The sequence below is a fragment of the Malus sylvestris genome, chromosome 7 (genome assembly GCF_916048215.2).
Source record: "Malus sylvestris chromosome 7, drMalSylv7.2, whole genome shotgun sequence".
Lineage (NCBI taxonomy): Eukaryota > Viridiplantae > Streptophyta > Magnoliopsida > Rosales > Rosaceae > Malus > Malus sylvestris.
In genome coordinates this window covers 9,385,370-9,402,761 of record NC_062266.1, presented here as the reverse complement: position 1 = coordinate 9,402,761, position 17,392 = coordinate 9,385,370, and the positions used below count along the sequence as shown (strand labels likewise).

General features: G+C 42.5%; 2 protein-coding genes and 1 long non-coding RNA gene across 7 annotated transcripts in view; 2 read left to right on the top strand and 1 right to left on the bottom strand.

The window, feature by feature from the left end:
• The first annotated feature begins 259 nt into the window (after window positions 1-259).
• The window catches only part of LOC126627814 (probable LRR receptor-like serine/threonine-protein kinase At3g47570), a 44,506-nt gene continuing 27,373 nt past the window's right edge, over window positions 260-17,392 (top strand). Inside the window, exons 1-2 of one of the 4 annotated variants that reach the window (XM_050297369.1) lie at window positions 260-3,036; window positions 3,177-3,651. In XM_050297369.1, the coding sequence (XP_050153326.1) occupies window positions 960-3,036; window positions 3,177-3,553 (2,454 nt within the window). In that variant the 5' untranslated portion in view covers window positions 260-959 and the 3' untranslated portion in view covers window positions 3,554-3,651. Of the gene's footprint in view, window positions 3,037-3,176; window positions 3,652-17,392 lie in introns of those variants that run through there. The other 3 variants (XM_050297371.1, XM_050297372.1, XM_050297370.1) reach the window with 3 other exon arrangements.
• On the top strand, window positions 8,678-10,028 carry LOC126627865 (uncharacterized). Of its 2 annotated transcripts, none has more exons than XR_007625150.1 (3): window positions 8,678-8,944; window positions 9,202-9,292; window positions 9,903-10,022. It is a non-coding gene; the product is annotated as an uncharacterized LOC126627865 (long non-coding RNA). The 2 variants fall into 2 exon arrangements; XR_007625149.1 differs by having other exon boundaries at window positions 8,711-8,944; window positions 9,906-10,028.
• On the bottom strand, window positions 12,862-14,827 carry LOC126627843 (uncharacterized). The gene has a single exon (XM_050297418.1). It carries the CDS (start codon window positions 14,672-14,674, stop codon window positions 14,000-14,002), a length of 675 nt encoding a protein of 224 aa, XP_050153375.1. The 5' UTR covers window positions 14,675-14,827; the 3' UTR covers window positions 12,862-13,999.

The following is a 17,392-nucleotide window of genomic DNA, read 5'->3' as shown; positions in this document are numbered from 1 at the left end:
CGAATTATGTTCCAAAAAATTTAAGATTACTCGAATTCTAAAAATTTCGAATTTGAATTTTTTTTATCCGTTCTGATCCTGATCCAAAATTTTTCAACTGAAAATTGAAATCTTATTTCCGATCCGATTCATCCAAAAAAAACACCCGCAAAATATTAATCAAAACCGACCCCAATACTGGGGCATCACTAGCTAGGACAGTAATTGTGTGTTTTGAGTGATGAATATGTCTCAACGTATGGTGTGGGTGTTGGGTCCTTGCTGCGTCTAAACTTGCATTATGCGGCAAGTTGCTTATAAATTAGATGTAATCTCCTCAGAGCTGCTGTAAGCATATAACAAGTAGCAACCACCATGGGGATGAACTAGTTCTTTTCAGTTTTGCTTTCCTCGTATTTATGCTTTCATGTCCTTATTTTTCACTCATGCCTTGCCTTGAGACTGAGTGGAAATGAGACAGATCGACTGGCCTTGCTTGAAATCAAGGCGAGGATAGCCTATGACCCTCTTGAAACCTTATATTCATGGAACGAAACCAACCATTTTTGCAATTGGCGTGGTGTCACGTGTGGTCGTCGTCACAAGAGGGTCACGGTGTTGAACCTGCAGTCCTTCAAACTTTCAGGCTCTCTGTCACCACATGTTGGGAACCTGAGTTTTTTGAGAGTACTTTCTCTCACCAACAATAACTTGAGCCACCAAATTCCTCCAGAAATCGGCCGTCTCTCAAGATTGCAAGATATAGTTTGGGAGAATAATTCCCTTACCGGTGAAATTCCCTCAAACTTATCGCGTTGCTCTCAACTCTCCAGAATTGCTTTTGGTGGGAATTTTCTGGTTGGAAGACTTCCTGAGGAGGTTGGCACTTTGTCGAAGTTAAGAATAATTTCGATCTCTTCAACAAACTTACAGGAAGTATCCCCTATTCCCTTGCCAATTTATCATCTCTTGAGTGGCTTATGGCACTTGGTAATGATTTTTATGGGAGTATTCCAGACATCTTTGGTCAAATGGCCAATTTTAAAGTTCTTGGTTTGGGCGGTAATAGGTTCTCAGATGTGATCCCTCCCTCACTCTATAATCTCTCTTCCATTAGTATCATTGATGTTACAGTTAACAGAATCCAAGGCACTTTACCTCCAAACCTAGGTATTGTCTTTCCAAGTCTAGAATATTTTGGGGTCGGCCACAACAAATTTACTGGACCTCTTCCTATTTCGTTATCCAATGCCTCAACTCTAACTTATCTTTGGATGGAAGGAAACAAATTTCAGGGGAAAGTTCCTTCTTTGAAAAGTTTAGTTAATCTTGAGTCCTTGAATATTGCTTACAACAATCTTGGAAGGGGGGAAATCGAGGACTTGAGCTTTGTTTGCGATCTGACTAATGCCACCCGTTTACAACAACTGATGTTCGATACAAACAATTTTGGGGGCAATTTAACTCAATGCATAGCCAACTTGTCTTCTTCTCTTGTATTCTTGCATGTAGAACACAATAAAATCACAGGAAGCATCCCCCATGGGATTGGAAATCTGGCTAACCTAGAGAGCATTTGGTTTGCTCAGAACCAATTTTCAGAAAGCATCCCCACTGACGTGGGAAAGCTTCGGAAGTTATACGAATTAGATTTGGGTTTTAACAATCTCTCCGGCCATATCCCATCGTCATTTGGGAATTTCAGTGAACTATCTATATTGAGTTTAGCCGGTAACAAACTTGACGGCAATATTCCCTCAAGTTTAGGTAAGTGCCAGAAATTGATTAGCTTGACTCTTGCTAATAACAACCTCAGTGGTATCATATCCCCTCAAGTCATTGGCTTGTCATCTTCCTATGTGGAATTGGATTTCTCTAAAAATCAGTTGACTGGTTTTCTTCCCAAAGAAGTAGGAAATTTGATAAATCTGGAGTATTTTCGTGTTTCTCAAAACATGCTGTCTGGGGAAATTCCAACAAGTCTTGGTAGTTGCATAAAAATTGAATCTCTAGACCTGCAAGGAAACTTCTTTCAAGGGACGATTCCATCATCTCTGAGTTCACTAAGAGGAATCAAAGAATTATATCTTTCTCGCAATAAATTGTCAGGCTCGATTCCAGAATTCTTAGAGCGTCTTCAAGTTTTGCAATCTTTGAATCTATCTTATAACAACTTTGAGGGCATGGTACCAATGAAGGGGGTTTTCAGGAATGCAACTGCCACATCCATTGAAGGAAATAGCAAGCTTTGTGGGGGAATTCCTGAATTGCATTTGCCAAAGTGCAAACTCCAACATTCCAACAAGGGAGGATTAAGCCCAAAAATGAAATTGATAATTTCTCTGGTTTGTGGGATTCTTGGGGTTACTTTTGCACTAGTCTTTTTGTACCTCCGTCGGCCACAGAGGGCAAAAATAGAGCGGACTTCAAGTGATTCAGAAAAATTTCTCTCATTCTCTTACCATAGTCTTCTCAAAGCTACTGATGGATTTTCCTCTGTCAACTTGATTGGTATGGGCAGTTTTGGGTCTGTCTATAAAGGATTACTTGAGCAAGGTGAAACAATTGTTGTCAAAGTACTCAACCTTGCTTGTCTCGGAGCTTACAAAAGTTTTATTGCTGAGTGCGAGGCTTTAAGGAATATTAGACACCGTAATCTTGTCAAGGTACTCTCGGCATGTTCTGGTTTTGATTATCACGGTCACGACTTCAAGGCCTTAATTTATGAGTTCATGGTCAACGGGAGTTTGGAGGAATGGTTGCATCCAACTCATACAATTGGTGAGACAAGTCAGAGGCCAAGGAGCTTAACAATTTCTCAGAGGTTGAATATTGTTATTGATGTTTCTATGGCACTGGATTATCTCCATCATCATTGTGAGACGCCAACAGTTCATTGCGACCTCAAACCCAACAATATTCTTCTCAATGAGGACATGGTTGCACATGTAGGTGACTTTGGGTTGGTGAGGTTCCTACCAAAAGCTGCTGAAAATTCTTCGGGAAATCAATCAAGTTCTTTAGGGATCAAGGGAACTATTGGTTATGCTCCTCCAGGTAAATACACAGTTGTTTAATTTTTCCTAGCTAGTATTTTAAAATTGTGCAGTATTTATTTTAAATTTTTCAAACATGAAATGGGCTTTTAGCACTTCACTAGAAAATTAGGATCTAATGTTCTGAATTGTGGAATGCAGAATATGGCATGGGACATGAAGTGTGGACACAAGGTGATGTGTACAGCTTTAGTATCCTCCTATTGGAAATATTTACAGGAAAGCGACCAACCGATAACATGTTTGAGGGAACTTCAAACCTTCATAACTTTGTGAAGGCAGCTCTGCTGGAGAAAGTGGAAGAGGTTTTGGATCCCGTTCTTGTTCAAGAGAGCAATTGTCATGACGAGGATAGCAAAGGGAATCAAGTCCAAATTGAAAAAAGTTTAATGTCAGTTTTAGAAATTGGTGTTGCTTGCTCAGCGGAGTTGCCTGGAGAAAGATTGGACATCAGCGATGCTATGGCACAAATCTGTCGGATCAGAAACAAACTTCGAGCAAATGGAATATGTGAATAGAAGCTTATTGTTAGTACGTGGTATAGCATGTAATATTAATATATTTTATGTGAGAGTTCTCGTATTTGTTAGATAAAAAAATACAGTATATATGGCTAGTTGATCAATGCTTGCCACAACAACAACAACAACAACAAAGCCTTTTCCCACTAAGTGGGGTCGGCTATATGAATCCTAGAACGCCATTGCGCTCGGTTTTGTGTCATGTCATCTGTTAGATACAAGTACTTTAAGTCTTTTCTTAGGGTCTTTTCCAAAGTTTTCCTAGGTCTTCCTCTACCCCTTCGGCCCTGAACCTCTGTCCCGTGGTCACATCTTCGAACCAGAGCGTCAGTAGGCATTCTTTGCACATGTCCAAACCACCGTAACCGATTTTCTCTCCTCTTTCCTTCAATTTCGGCTACTCCTACTTTACCTCGGATATCCTCATTCCTAATCTTATCATTTCTCGTGTGCCCACACATCCAACGAAGCATCCTCATCTCCACTACACCTACGTGTTGATGCTTCACCGCCCAACATTCTATGCCATACAGCATTGCCGGCCTTATTGCCGTCCTATAAAATTTTCCCTTGAGCTTCAGTGGCCTACGACGGTCACACAACATGCCGGATGCACTCTTCCACTTCATCCATCCAGTTTATATTCTATGGGTGAGATCTCCATCAAATTCTCCGTTCTTTTGCAAGATAGATCCTAGGTAGCGAAAACGGTCGCTCTTTGGTATTTCCTGATCTCCGATCCTCACCCCTAACTCATTTTGGCCTCCGTTTGCACTGAACTTGCACTCCATATATTCTGTCTTTGATCGGCTTAGGCGATGACCTTTAGATTCCAACACTTCTCTCCAAAGGTTAAGCTTCGCGTTTACCCCTTTCTGCGTTTCATCTATCAACACTATATCGTTTGCGAAAAGCATACACCAAAGAATATCATCTTAAATATTAAGTTTGTGATCTTCGCTAGATTGCTCCGGTCATTAGTGTGGATAAGTATGTAAATGGATAGAGACAGGAAGCAAACACAAGATGTACGTGGTTCACCTAGATTGGCTACATCCACGGAGTAAAGGAGTTCTCATTAATTGTGAAGGGTTTACACAGTATATAGGTTCAAGCTCTCCTTTAGTGAGTACAAGTGAATGATTTAGTACAAATGACATTAGGAAATATTGTGGAAGAATGATCTCGTAATCACGAAACTTTTAAGTACCGAAGTGTGGTATCGTCTTCACTTGCCTTATCTGTCTCATAGGTAGATGTGGCATCTTCTTTGGAAGTACTATTCCTCCCTCCAGGGGTGGTATCTTTAACTGGTGGAGATGCATAAGGTAATGTATCAATTTCACTTGACGCTTACTTGTAGTTTCAGGCTTGGTCAAGCGCGATACAAACCATGTAGTAGGAGTCCCCCAAGTCGCCGAGCTAGGGGATCTGCTGAAAGAGGTGACAGACAAGGTAAGCAATCAGAGCTCCAAGCAATCAGTCCTAGATCAGAAGTTTGATTTTGAGTTCCGGCTGATTGTTATCATTCTCCTTATCTTGCAGGTAGCATGAAGGATAAAGAGAAGATAAGGAGAAAAGGTGATATGAGATACTTTTGCTTTTGAAGAAGTAACTTTCCACAGGCTTATTCTTGAACTGGGCTAGAGGGTTTTCTTGTTTCCGCCAGAGTATAAGGCCGACTGAAGAATTTGAGGGTCAAAACAAGTCCATCAAATCTAAAGTACGTTCGACCCTACTGATATGAGATACTTTTGCTGTTGACAAAGTAGTGGATGTATCGGCACGTGTTTTGTTGCGCTTGTCTCCACATGCTTCTTTGTATCCTTCTCACTTGCCCTATTTGTTCCTCAGGCAGATGTGGTATCTTCTCGGGAAGCATAAGATGTTAAAGAAGAGTACTCGAGAGCAATGGGGTTCCAGGCAGTCAGTTCCGGACTGGAAGCTTGATTCCAAGTGCTGATTGATTGCTCTCTTTCTCCTTGTCTTGCAGGTAAGAACAAGGCCAAAGGAAAAGACAGGGAAAAAACATGATATGGGATACTCTTACTTTTAACCCTGATGATATGAGATATTCTTGCTCTAGTTTAGCTTGTTTGCAGAGGTATTCTCGGGGGGAAAGAAAGCTGAGTATTTCGAGAGGCTTCGTTGGGAGTGCCCTCTCAGATATGAGGAAGGGTTGAGCATTTTTGCAGGTCTGCCTGTCCGTTGAGGATGAAGGTCGACATATATAGGAGTCTCCCTAACAAGGAGTAATACTATTCTTTTACCCTACTTGGTCATAGCACGGTAGTGGGAGCTGCCAGCTTCACGTGTTTTAACTCTGTCAGAGCACTTTGAAAAAGTGGTATGTGGTATCTGGAAAGCTGATGTTACGTGTGAAGATTATAGACAAGCTTTATCCAAGGAGATCTGGCTCTCGAAGTTGAGAAAGCGGTGTGAGGATTACAGACAAGCTTTATCTAAGGGGCTCTCGAAGTTGAGAAAGCGGTGCCTTTTCGGTTTTCGAACAAGCAATCCTATCGGGGATCTGTCTCTCGAGATTCGGAGAACGGTGCCTCTTCGATTTTTGAGAAAGCAATCCTGCTAGGAGTTTGGCTCTCGAGATTCGGAGAGCGGTGTCTCGTCGCTTTTTGAGAAAGTAATCATGTTGGGAGTCTGGCTCTCGAGATTCGGAGGACGGTGCCTCTTCGATCTTGAAGCAAGCAATCTTGTTGGGAGTGTTTTCTCGAATGTGAGTAAAGGTTAGGCCTGTTTGCTAGTCTACCTTGCCACGGAGCACATAGGCTGACCCACAGGGACTTTCCAATTATCCAGCAATGGTCATGTTCCTTTACCCTTGTGGGTAATAATATGGTAGCTAGACCTTCAAAATTTATGTGTCTAAACTTTGTTAGTGCTGTTTCTTTGCTATTCTTTTACCCTTCTTGGTCATAGCGATGTAATGGGAGCTGCAAGCTTCACGTGTCTAAACTTTGTCAGAGATTTTTGGCAAAGTTATCTATGGTACCCGTGAGCTGATGTTGCGTGTGGAAAGTGAATGATTGAATAGTAACATTCACGTGCTTTCTACTTCACTAGAAATCTTCGACAGAATGCTCATAATTTCCGCAAAGTTGAGTGTGCATGTGACAGGTGCTGACAAGGCTGAAAAAGCAGGTGCCTCTTCGATTTCTGAGATCGGCCCTCGTGGTCTCTGAGCAGCCTATCTTTTGAGAAAGCAAGCGCCTCTTCGATTTCTGCGATCGACCTTCGTGGTCTTTGAGCAGCCCAGCTTTTGAGAAAGCAAACGCCTCTTCGATTCCTGAGATCGGCCCTCGTGGTCTCCGAGCAGCCCAGCTTTTGAGAAAGCAAACGCCTTTTCGATTTCTGAGCAGGCGGCTCTTCGATTTCTGAAGCTTCATCGAGTGCGGATTTTATAGAGGCTGGTATTAAGTTCCAAAGCACACTTGAATCTCCACCAGTAGAAGCTCCCTTCTTGTATTTCTAAGATCTTGATTTGTCCGACCTCTTTTCTCTTCAACACCTTTGAAAAAGTCTGGCCCCTCCGACCGTCGTTTTGACTTGAACCTTGTTGAAGAGGCAGCCACGCCTTCTCCAGACAACATATGGCGCCCATTCTTCTTATCCCCTACTGGTCCTCTTACTGTTGGGGATTCCGTGATGAAGAATGATATGACCGCTGCGGTGGTGGCCAGGAACCTTCTCACTCCCAAAGATAACAGACTACTTTCCAAACGGTCTGATGAGTTGGCTGTTAAGGATTCTCTGGCTCTCAGTGTTCAGTGTGCAGGTTCTGTGTCTAATATGGCCCAACGCCTATTTGCTCGAACTCGCCAAGTTGAATCATTGGCGGCTGAAGTGATGAGTCTCAAACAGGAGATTAGAGGGCTCAAGCATGAGAATAAACAGTTGCACCGGCTCGCTCATGACTATGCTACAAACATGAAGAGGAAGCTTGACCAGATGAAGGAATCTGATGGTCAGATTTTACATGATCATCAGAGGTTTGTGGGTTTGTTCCAAAGGCATTTATTGCCTTCGTCTTCTGGGGCTGTACCGCGTAATGAAGCTCTAAATGATCAACCTCCGATGCCTCCTCCTTCTAGGGTGCTGTCCAGTACTGAGGCTCCGAATGATCCCCCCTCCGGTGCCTTCTCTTTCTGGGGCTCTGCCAACTGCTGAGACTACTCCTAAGCAACCTTTGTGAAGGCTCCCTCTTGTTTGTTTATTTTGACTCATGTATATGTACATATTTGTAACTTCTTAGAGATATCAATAAATAAGCTTTGTTTCATTTCAACGTATTGTGTTAAATACACCAAAGCCTTATTCACTAAGTTCTTTGAATTTTTCTTTTGTTGAAGCTTGTATGTTGAAGCTTTGTGAGTGGAGCATGTAGGTTGAGGTAGTGTTCCCTTAATTTCCCGAGTGGGGAAAACTTCTCGATTGGAGACTTGAAAAATCCAAGTCACTGAGTGGCGCCCATCCTTCTTATCCCCTACTGGTCCTCTTACCGTTGGGGATTCCGTGATGAAGAATGATATGACCGCTGCGGTGGTGGCCAGGAACCTTCTCACTCCCAAAGATAACAGACTACTTTCCAAACGGTCTGATGAATTGGCTGTTAAGGATTCTCTGGCTCTCAGTGTTCAGTGTGCAGGTTCTGTGTCTAATATGGCCCAACGCCTATTTGCTCGAACCCGCCAAGTTGAATCATTGGCGGCTGAAGTGATGAAATTCTAGCTTTACCAAACATTACAGGACGAATGCTCTGAAAGAATACAAATAAAAATTAAAAAAAAAAAAAAGTTGTGGAAAGTGTTCATCTAATTGCAAACCTATGTAGGAAATATTGGAATTCCTCCTCAATGTTGAGAGGTTTATCCGTGGTTGAAAATGGGAAGCATTCCATTGTAGTTTTATTGCTCATTATTTTTGGATAAAAATGGTGAAGACAGAATTTAATATAAAATTGATGAAATTCCTCTAGAATTCAACCGTCTGTGCAGACTGCAACACCTACGGTTGAAAATGGGAAGGTACACGTGTTTGTTTCCGCAGAAGAATATTTCAATCATTTGAGGGACGAAGATAATAACATCAAGACGTATGGTGCTCTTTTGAATTGCTAATTTTAATTTATTTACATTTGTGACCATTATTAACTTTTGATGATTTTTTTATAATTTATTTTTTAATTGTTGAAATTTGAATCAAAACCGCAAAATTGGGGGTTTTGATTTTTGCTAGGTATCTGAAATGGGGTTCTCTACCCTGCCTTCTGCAATTTGCTTCACCGTGGCAATAACTTTTGTGTTATCTTCCATGCGTAGAAGCCACTCGATTTATTGTCTGAATCTTGCAATGTTGTGATTATCTTCCAAGGTAAATGACTTTTGTTTGTCTCGATTGGTCTGAGTTTCAAATTTTCAGTTGGATTGTTTGTTTTGGTTTCATTTGCTTCGCATGATATGAGCTTCAAAAGATTCAAATTCAAATTTATGTAATTGGTAAGTGTGGGTGTCAACACCCAATTATTGTGAGCTTTCACCTACTTAAAAGGCTAAAGCATCTTTCTTTTTTACTATCTCATTGCTTATTTTCACCAAATTTACAGTTTCTTCTCTCTCTATATCTCTCAGCTACATCGATAACAAGAGGAAGTACAAGGGGATGAATTTGGTTCCCACTTTTGAGGTTCCTTCCATGAGCAGGCACCCAAAAACTGGACTGGTGAGCACATAAAATTGATTTTTTTTTCTTCTTAATTTGATATAAAGTTTGGAATTTGAATTGTGGGTTGGATTTAATTGTTCATTTAATTTGATGGGTTTGGTTTAAATGGAGAGACTCTGCTTTCATAAATGGATAAAATATTGATTAAATTTTAATTAAGATACGCCGATGGCTGAAGTTACTGCTTCTGTTAATGGGGATGACGGAAATCGACCTGACTTCAGATTGAAACGATATGATTATTTTAGCAATGGTGAGAATTTAGAACTCAGAACCCGTTTTTAATCTTTTTGCTAATTGTTTTAATGCATATGAGATAGGGTTTCTGCTTTCGAGGGTCCCTTTTTGATCTTTAGAGACTGCTCGATTTGGTAGTGTCAAATAGTATATGTATTTCCATGTTCATTGTGTCAGCATGTTGTTGCAGTAGTTTAATTGGATGTGATATAAGTTGAGGTGTTCACATGAAACCAGACACAAGGAGGTGTCCTCGGTTTCTCGAGATAAAGTCATAGTTTGATTTATGCTATAAATGATGAATCTTTGTACTTTAGAATTTTGATTTAAGAGATTCGACCAAGAAGTAAGCTCTGGTTGGTGGATCTAGCAGGAACTGAGCGTGTAGCAAAGACAGAAGTACAAGGAGAATGACTCAAGGAAACTCAAAACATAAATAGATCTCTGTCTTCCCTTGGTGATGTCATATCTGCACTTGCAACTAAAGCTCAAACATTAGTATGCCATTAGTATGGCTCGTCCCTCAAAGCTAAGATCACTCACTACACTTTTTCGACATTTTCTTGAAAGTATTTAAGCTAAGTTTTGGATTATTTAAAATCAAAAAGAAAAAAAAAAGGAAATAGAAAACTTACCAGAAAGATAAAAGTAGAAGAAATGCAGCAAAAAACAGAATTTCGGGCAATGCTGCAAAGCAAAATTTGTACGATTCAGATACTCTGATCAAGCACAGAAGATAGATATACAGTCTGTATTTGGAAGAGAAAGCATACCCATGAGGCTAAAACCACAAGAGTTAGACCAACATTGCCACCCCTTGCAAGCAGCAAAAAGAGTTAATACAAAATAAATTAAGCAACCTGTCATGGACAAGATCAAATAAATTAATTCAGATTGAATGAAGGATGAAATGAAATATGTTTGTCGAAGTCATAAGTTAATGAACTCCGCCTATGTCTTACATGGCCGGTCCCAAGCCCGGATAAAGGAGGAGGGGGAGGGCGTCAGGTAGTCGACAGCCGGCACTCCATGATCACGTCGAATCCTTATGAAAATGAATCCAGAACAAAATCGCGCTAAAGCTAGGGCGTCACCCGTAAGTGGCGCGCTGTGTGGCCCGAGCACAGTGATAAGTGAGCAAGGGTCGCTGTATCTCCATCGGCACCCGGATGCAGTGTTAAATGAGCAAGGGGGCCATAGAAACTTCTTTTCGAACGACTCCACTCAAAGTTGTTTGGGAGCATATGCTCCTATCAACTTTACCCGGGACACACAAAAGAAGTACTTTGATCCTATTAGACGGGGGAGGGTGAAGAAGCTAGGACAGAAGGGTAGAGTTCAAGAGAGCAAAATGCGTTTAGGAACGTGGAATATAGGAACCTTAACGGGAAAATCTATGGAAGTAGTGGAAGTTATGGTGAGGAGAAGGATAAATATTATGTGCCTACAAGAAACTAAGTGGGTTGGTAGTAAGGCAAAGGATCTAGAAAACTCAGGGTTTAAACTTTGGTATTCGGGCACAAATAGAACGAGAAACGGTGTTGGCATCATCGTGGACAAGACCTTGGTACAAGATGTTGTAGATGTCAAGAGGGTAGGAGATAGAATCATGGCAATCAAGATTGTAATAGGACAAGAACTTATCAATGTGATTAGTGCGTACGCACCTCAAGTAGGGTTGGATACGAGTTCGAAGGAGAAATTTTGGGAGGATCTTGGAGACTTGGTGCAAGGAATTGCTCAGACGGAGAAGTTATTTATAGGAGGAGATTTAAATGGACACGTGGGCAGGGAGACAGGCAACTATGGAGGTTTTCATGGTGGCCATGGTTTTGGGGAGAGAAACGAGGATGGGGAAGCTATCTTGAATTTTGCAATGGCATATGATCTCTTCTTAGCCAACACCTTCTTTAAGAAGAGAGAAGAACATGTGATCACCTACAAGAGTGGGTCGTCAAAAACACAAATAGATTTTCTTCTAATGAGGAAAGGGGATCGTATAACTTGTAAGGATTGCAAAGTTATACCAGGAGAGAGCGTGGCTAATCAACATCGCTTGTTGGTGATGGATGTACATATCAAAAGAGTAAGACAAAAGAACAAGACTTGGAAGTGCCCAAGAACTAGATGGTGGAATCTAAAAGAAGAAAAACAAGCCATTTTCAAAGAGAAGGTAATCACCCAATGTGTGTGGGATAGAGAGGGGGAAGCTAGCCAAATGTGGGATTCCATGGCTAGTTGTATCCGAAAAGTAGCAAAAGAGGTATTAGGAGAGTCCAAGGGCTTTGCCCCACACCAAAAGGAATCTTGGTGGTGGAATGAGGAGGTACAAACAAAGGTGAAGGCTAAGAAGGAATGTTGTAAAGCCTTATACAAGGAGAGGACCGATGAAAATGGTGAAAGGTATAGAAAAGCGAAGCAAGAGGCGAAGAAAGCTGTCAGAGAAGCTAAGTTAGCGGCTTACGACGATATGTATAAACGACTAGATACCAAAGAAGGAGAGTTGGATATCTATAAACTAGCTAGAGCAAGGGAAAAGAAGACAAGGGACCTAAACCAAGTGAGGTGCATCAAGGATGAGGATGGAAAGGTTCTTGCTACAGAGAACGCGGTTAAAGACAGATGGAGAGGTTATTTTCATAAGCTTTTCAATGAAGGACATGAAAGGAGTGCTTCTTTAGGGGAGTTGAGTAACTCAGAAGAGTGTAGAAACTACTCCTTTTATCGTCGAATCCGGAAGGAGGAAGTGGTTGTAGCTTTGAAGAAGATGAAGCATAGAAAAGCAATAGGCCCAGACGATATACCAATCGAAGTGTGGAAAGTTTTGGGAGAGACAGGTATAACATGGCTCACTGACCTTTTCAATAGGATTTTGAAAACGAAGAAGATGCCAAATGAGTGGCGAACGAGCACTTTGGTGCCTATCTACAAGAATAAGGGCGACGTACAAAATTGCATGAACTATAGGGGTATTAAGCTAATGAGTCATACAATGAAGCTCTGGGAGAGAGTCATTGAGCATAGATTGAGGCAAGAGACACGGGTTTCGGACAACCAATTCGGGTTCATGCCAGGGCGCTCAACCATGGAGGCAATCTATCTCTTACGAAGATTGATGGAAAGATATAGAGATGGGAAAAAGGATTTACACATGGTCTTTATAGATTTGGAAAAAGCGTATGATAGGGTCCCAAGAGACATTCTTTGGAGGATTTTAGAGAAGAAAGGAGTACGAGTAGCATATATCCAAGCTATAAAGGATATGTATGAAGGAGCAAAGACTGCCGTAAGAACTCATGAAGGACAAACCGAAAGCTTTCCCATAACTGTAGGATTACATCAAGGCTCATCCTTAAGTCCTTACCTTTTTGCGTTGGTAATGGATGAGTTAACAGGACATATTCAAGATGATATTCCTTGGTGTATGCTTTTCGCAGACGATATAGTGTTGATAGATGAAACTCAGGAAGGGGTAAATGCAAAGCTTAACCTTTGGAGAGAAGTGTTGGAATCTAAAGGTCTTCGCCTAAGCCGATCAAAGACAGAATATATGGAGTGCAAGTTCAGTGCAAATGGAGGCCAAAACGAGTTAGGGGTGAGGATCGGAGATCAAGAAATACCAAAGAGCGACCGTTTTCGTTACCTAGGATCTATCTTGCAAAAGAACGGAGAATTAGATGGAGATCTCAACCATAGAATACAAGCTGGATGGATGAAGTGGAAGAGTGCATCCGGCGTGTTGTGTGACCGCCGTATGCCACTGAAGCTCAAGGGAAAATTTTATAGGACGGCAATAAGGCCGGCGATGATGTATGGCACAGAATGTTGGGCGGTGAAACATCAACACGTACACAAAATGGGTGTAGCGGAGATGAGGATGCTTCGTTGGATGTGTGGGCACACGAGAAAGGATAAGATTAGGAATGAGGATATCCGGGGTAAAGTAGGAGTAGCCGAAATTGAAGGAAAGATGAGAGAAAATCGGTTACGTTGGTTTGGACATGTGCAAAGAAGGCCTACTGACGCTCCGATTAGAAGATGCGACTATGGGACAGAGGTTCAGGGCCGAAGGGGTAGAGGAAGACCTAGGAAAACTTTGGAAGAGACTCTAAGAAAAGACTTAGAGTACTTGGATCTAACGAAGGACATGACACAGGATCGAGCACAATGGCGTTCTAAGATTCATATAGCCGATCCCACTCAGTGACTTGGATTTTCCAAGTCTCCAACCAAGAAGTTTTCCTCACTCGGGAACTTAAGGGAACACTACCCCAACCTACATGCTCCACTCAGAAAGCTTCAACATACAAGCTTCAACAAAAGAAAATTCAAAGAACTTAGCGAAGAAGGCTTTGGTGTATTTAACACAATACGTTGAAATGAAGGAAAGCTTATTTATTGATATCCCCGATAAGCTACAAATATGTACATATACATGAGTCAAAATAAACACACAAGAGGGAGCCTTCACAAAGGTTGCTTAGGAGAAGTCTCAGCAGTCGGTAGAGCCCCAGAAAGAGAAGGCACCGGAGGGGGATCATTTGGAGCCTCAGTACTGGACAGAACCCTAGAAGGAGGAGGCATCAGAGGTTGATCATTTGGAGCTTCATTACGCGGTACAGCCCCAGAAGACGAAGGCAATAAATGCCTTTGGAACAAACCCACAAATCTCTGATGATCAAGTAAAACCTGACCATCAGTTTCCTTCATCTGGTCAAGCTTCCTCTTCATGTTTGTAGCATAGTCATGTGCGAGCCGGTGCAACTGTTTATTCTCATGCTTGAGCCCTCTAATCTCCTGTTTGAGACTCATCACTTCAGCCGCCAATGATTCAACTTGGCGGGTTCGAGCAAATAGGCGTTGGGCCATATTAGACACAGAACCTGCACACTGAACACTGAGAGCCAGCGAATCCTTAACAGCTAACTCATCAGACCGTTTGGAAAGTAGTCTGTTATCTTTGGGAGTGAGAAGGTTCCTGGCCACCACCGCAGCGGTCATATCATTCTTCATCACGGAATCCCCAACGGTAAGAGGACCAGTTGAGGAGACGAAGGATGGGCGCCATATGTTGTCTGGAGAAGGCGGGGCTGCCTCTTCAACAAGGTTCAAGTCAAAACGACGGTCGGAGGGGCCAGACATTTTCAAAGGTGTTGAAGAGAGAAGAGGTCGGACAAATCAAGATCTTAGAAGTGCAAGAATGAAGCTTCTACTGGTGGAGATTCAAGTGTGCTTTGGAACTTAATGCCAGCCTCTATAAAAATCTGCACTCGACGGAGCTTCAGAAATCAAAGAGGCGCCTGCTCAGAAATCGAAGAGGCGTTTGCTTTCTCAAAAGTTGGGCTGCTTAGAGATCACGAGGGTTGATCTCAGAAATCGAAGAGCCGTTTGCTTTCTCAAAAGTTGGGCTGCTCAAAGACCACGAAGGCCGATCTCAGAAATCGAAGAGGCGCTCGCTTTCTCAAAAGCTGGGCTCCCTAGAGACCACGAGGGCCGATCTCAGAAATCGAAGAGGCACCTACTTTTCCAGCCTTGTCAGAACCTGTCACACGCACACTCAGCTTTGCGGAAATTATGGGCATTCTGTCAAAGACTTCTGGGGAAGTAGAAAACACATGAATCTTACTGTTCAATCACCCACTTCCCACACGCAACAATAGCTCATGGGTACCACAGATAACTTTGTCAAAGTTCTCTGCCAAAGTTGAGCACGTGAAGCTTGCAGCTCCCACTACATCGCTCTGACCAAGAAGGGTAAAAGAATAGCAAAGAAACAGCACTAACAAAGTTTAGACCCATAAATTTTGAAGGTCTAGCTACCATATTATTACCCACAAGGGTAAAGGAACAGTACCATTGCTGGATAATTGGAAAGTCCCTGTGTGTCAACCTCTGTGCTTCGTGGCAAGGTAGACTAGCAAACATGCCCAACCTTTACTCACATTCGAGAAAACACTCCCAACAAGATTGCTTGCTCCAAAATCGAAGAGGCACCGCCCTCCGAATCTCGAGAGCCACTCTCCCAACATGATTACTTTCTCAAAAATCGAAGAGACACTGCTCCCCGAATCTCGAGAGCCAGACCCCCAGCATGATTGCTTTCTCAAAAATCGGTGAGGCACCGTTCTCCGAATCAATCGAAGAGTCGCTCGCTTTCTCAAAAGCTAGGCTGCTCAGATACCACGAGGGCCGATCTCAGAAATCGAAGAGGCATCTACTTTTCTAGCCTTGTCAGCACCTGTCACACGCACACTCAGCTTTGCAGAAATTATGGGCATTCTGTCGAAGACTTCTGGTGAAGTAGAAAGCACATGAATCTTACTGTTCAATCACCCACTTCCCACACGCAACAATAACTCATGGGTACCACAGATCACTTTGCCAAAGTTCTCTGCCAAAGTTGAGCACGTGAAGCTTGCAGCTCCCACTACATCGCTCTGACCAAGAAAGGTAAAAGAATAGCAAAGAAACAGCACTAACAAAGTTTAGACACATAAATTTTGAAGGTCTAGCTACCATATTATTACCCACAAGGGTAAAGGAACAGTACCACTGCTGGATAATTGGAAAGTCCCTGTGTGTCAACCTCTGTGCTTCGTGGCAAGGTAGACTAGCAAACATGCCCAACCTTTACTCACATTCGAGAAAACAGTCCCAACAAGATTGCTTGCTCCAAAATCGAAGATGCACCGTCCTCCGAATCTCGAGAGCCAGACTCCCAACATGACTACTTTCTCAAAATCGAAGAGAGGGTAAAGGAACAGTACCATTGCTGGATAATTGGAAAGTCCCTGTGTGTCAACCTTTGTGCTTCGTGGCAAGGTAGACTAGCAAACATGTCCAACCTTTACTCACATTCGAGACAACACTCCCAACAAGATTGCTTGCTCCAAAATCGAAGAGGCACCGCCTTCCGAATCTCGAGAGCCAGACTCCCAACATGATTACTTCCTCAAAAATCGAAGAGACACTGCTCTCCGAATCTCGAGAGTCAGACCCCCAGCATGATTGCTTTCTCAAAAATCGAAGAGGCATCGTTCTCCGAATCTCGAGAGCCAGATACCACAGACCACTTTTTCAAAGTGCTCTGACAGAGTTAAAACATGTGAAACTGGCAGCTCCCACTACCGTGCTATGACCAAGCAGGGTAAAGGAATAGCATTACTACTTGTTGTTAGGGAGACTCCTATATATGTCGACCTCCATCCCAACGGACAGGCAGACCTGCAAAAATGCTCAACCCTTCATCATATCTGAGAGGGCACTCCCAACAAAGCCTTTCGAAATATTCAGCTTTCTTTCCCCCCGATAATACCTCTGCAAACAAGCTATACTAGAGCAAGAATATCTCATATCATCAGGGTTAAAAGCAAGAGTATCCCATATCATGCTTTTTCCCTGTTTTTTCTTTTGACCTTGTTTTTACCTGCAAGACAAGGAGAAAGAGAGCAATATGTCAGCACTTGGAATCAAGCTTCCAGCCAGGAACTGACTGCCTGGAACCCCTTACCTGATTACTTACCTGGCATTGCTCTCGAGTACTCATCTTCATCATCTTATGTTTCCAGGGAAGATTCCGCATCTGCTTGAGGAACAGATAGGGCAAGTGCGAAGGATACAAGGAAGCATGTGGAGACAAGCGTAACAGCACACGTGCCGATACATCCATTACTCTGTCAAAAGCAAAAGTATCCCATATCAGCAGGGTGGAACGTACTCTAGATTTGATGGACTTGTTTTGACCCTCAAATTCTTCAGTCGGCCTTATACTCTGGAGGAAACCAGAAAACCCTCCAGCTCAGTTCAAGAATAAGCCTGTGGAAAGTTACTTCTTCAAAAGCAAAAGTATCTCATATCATC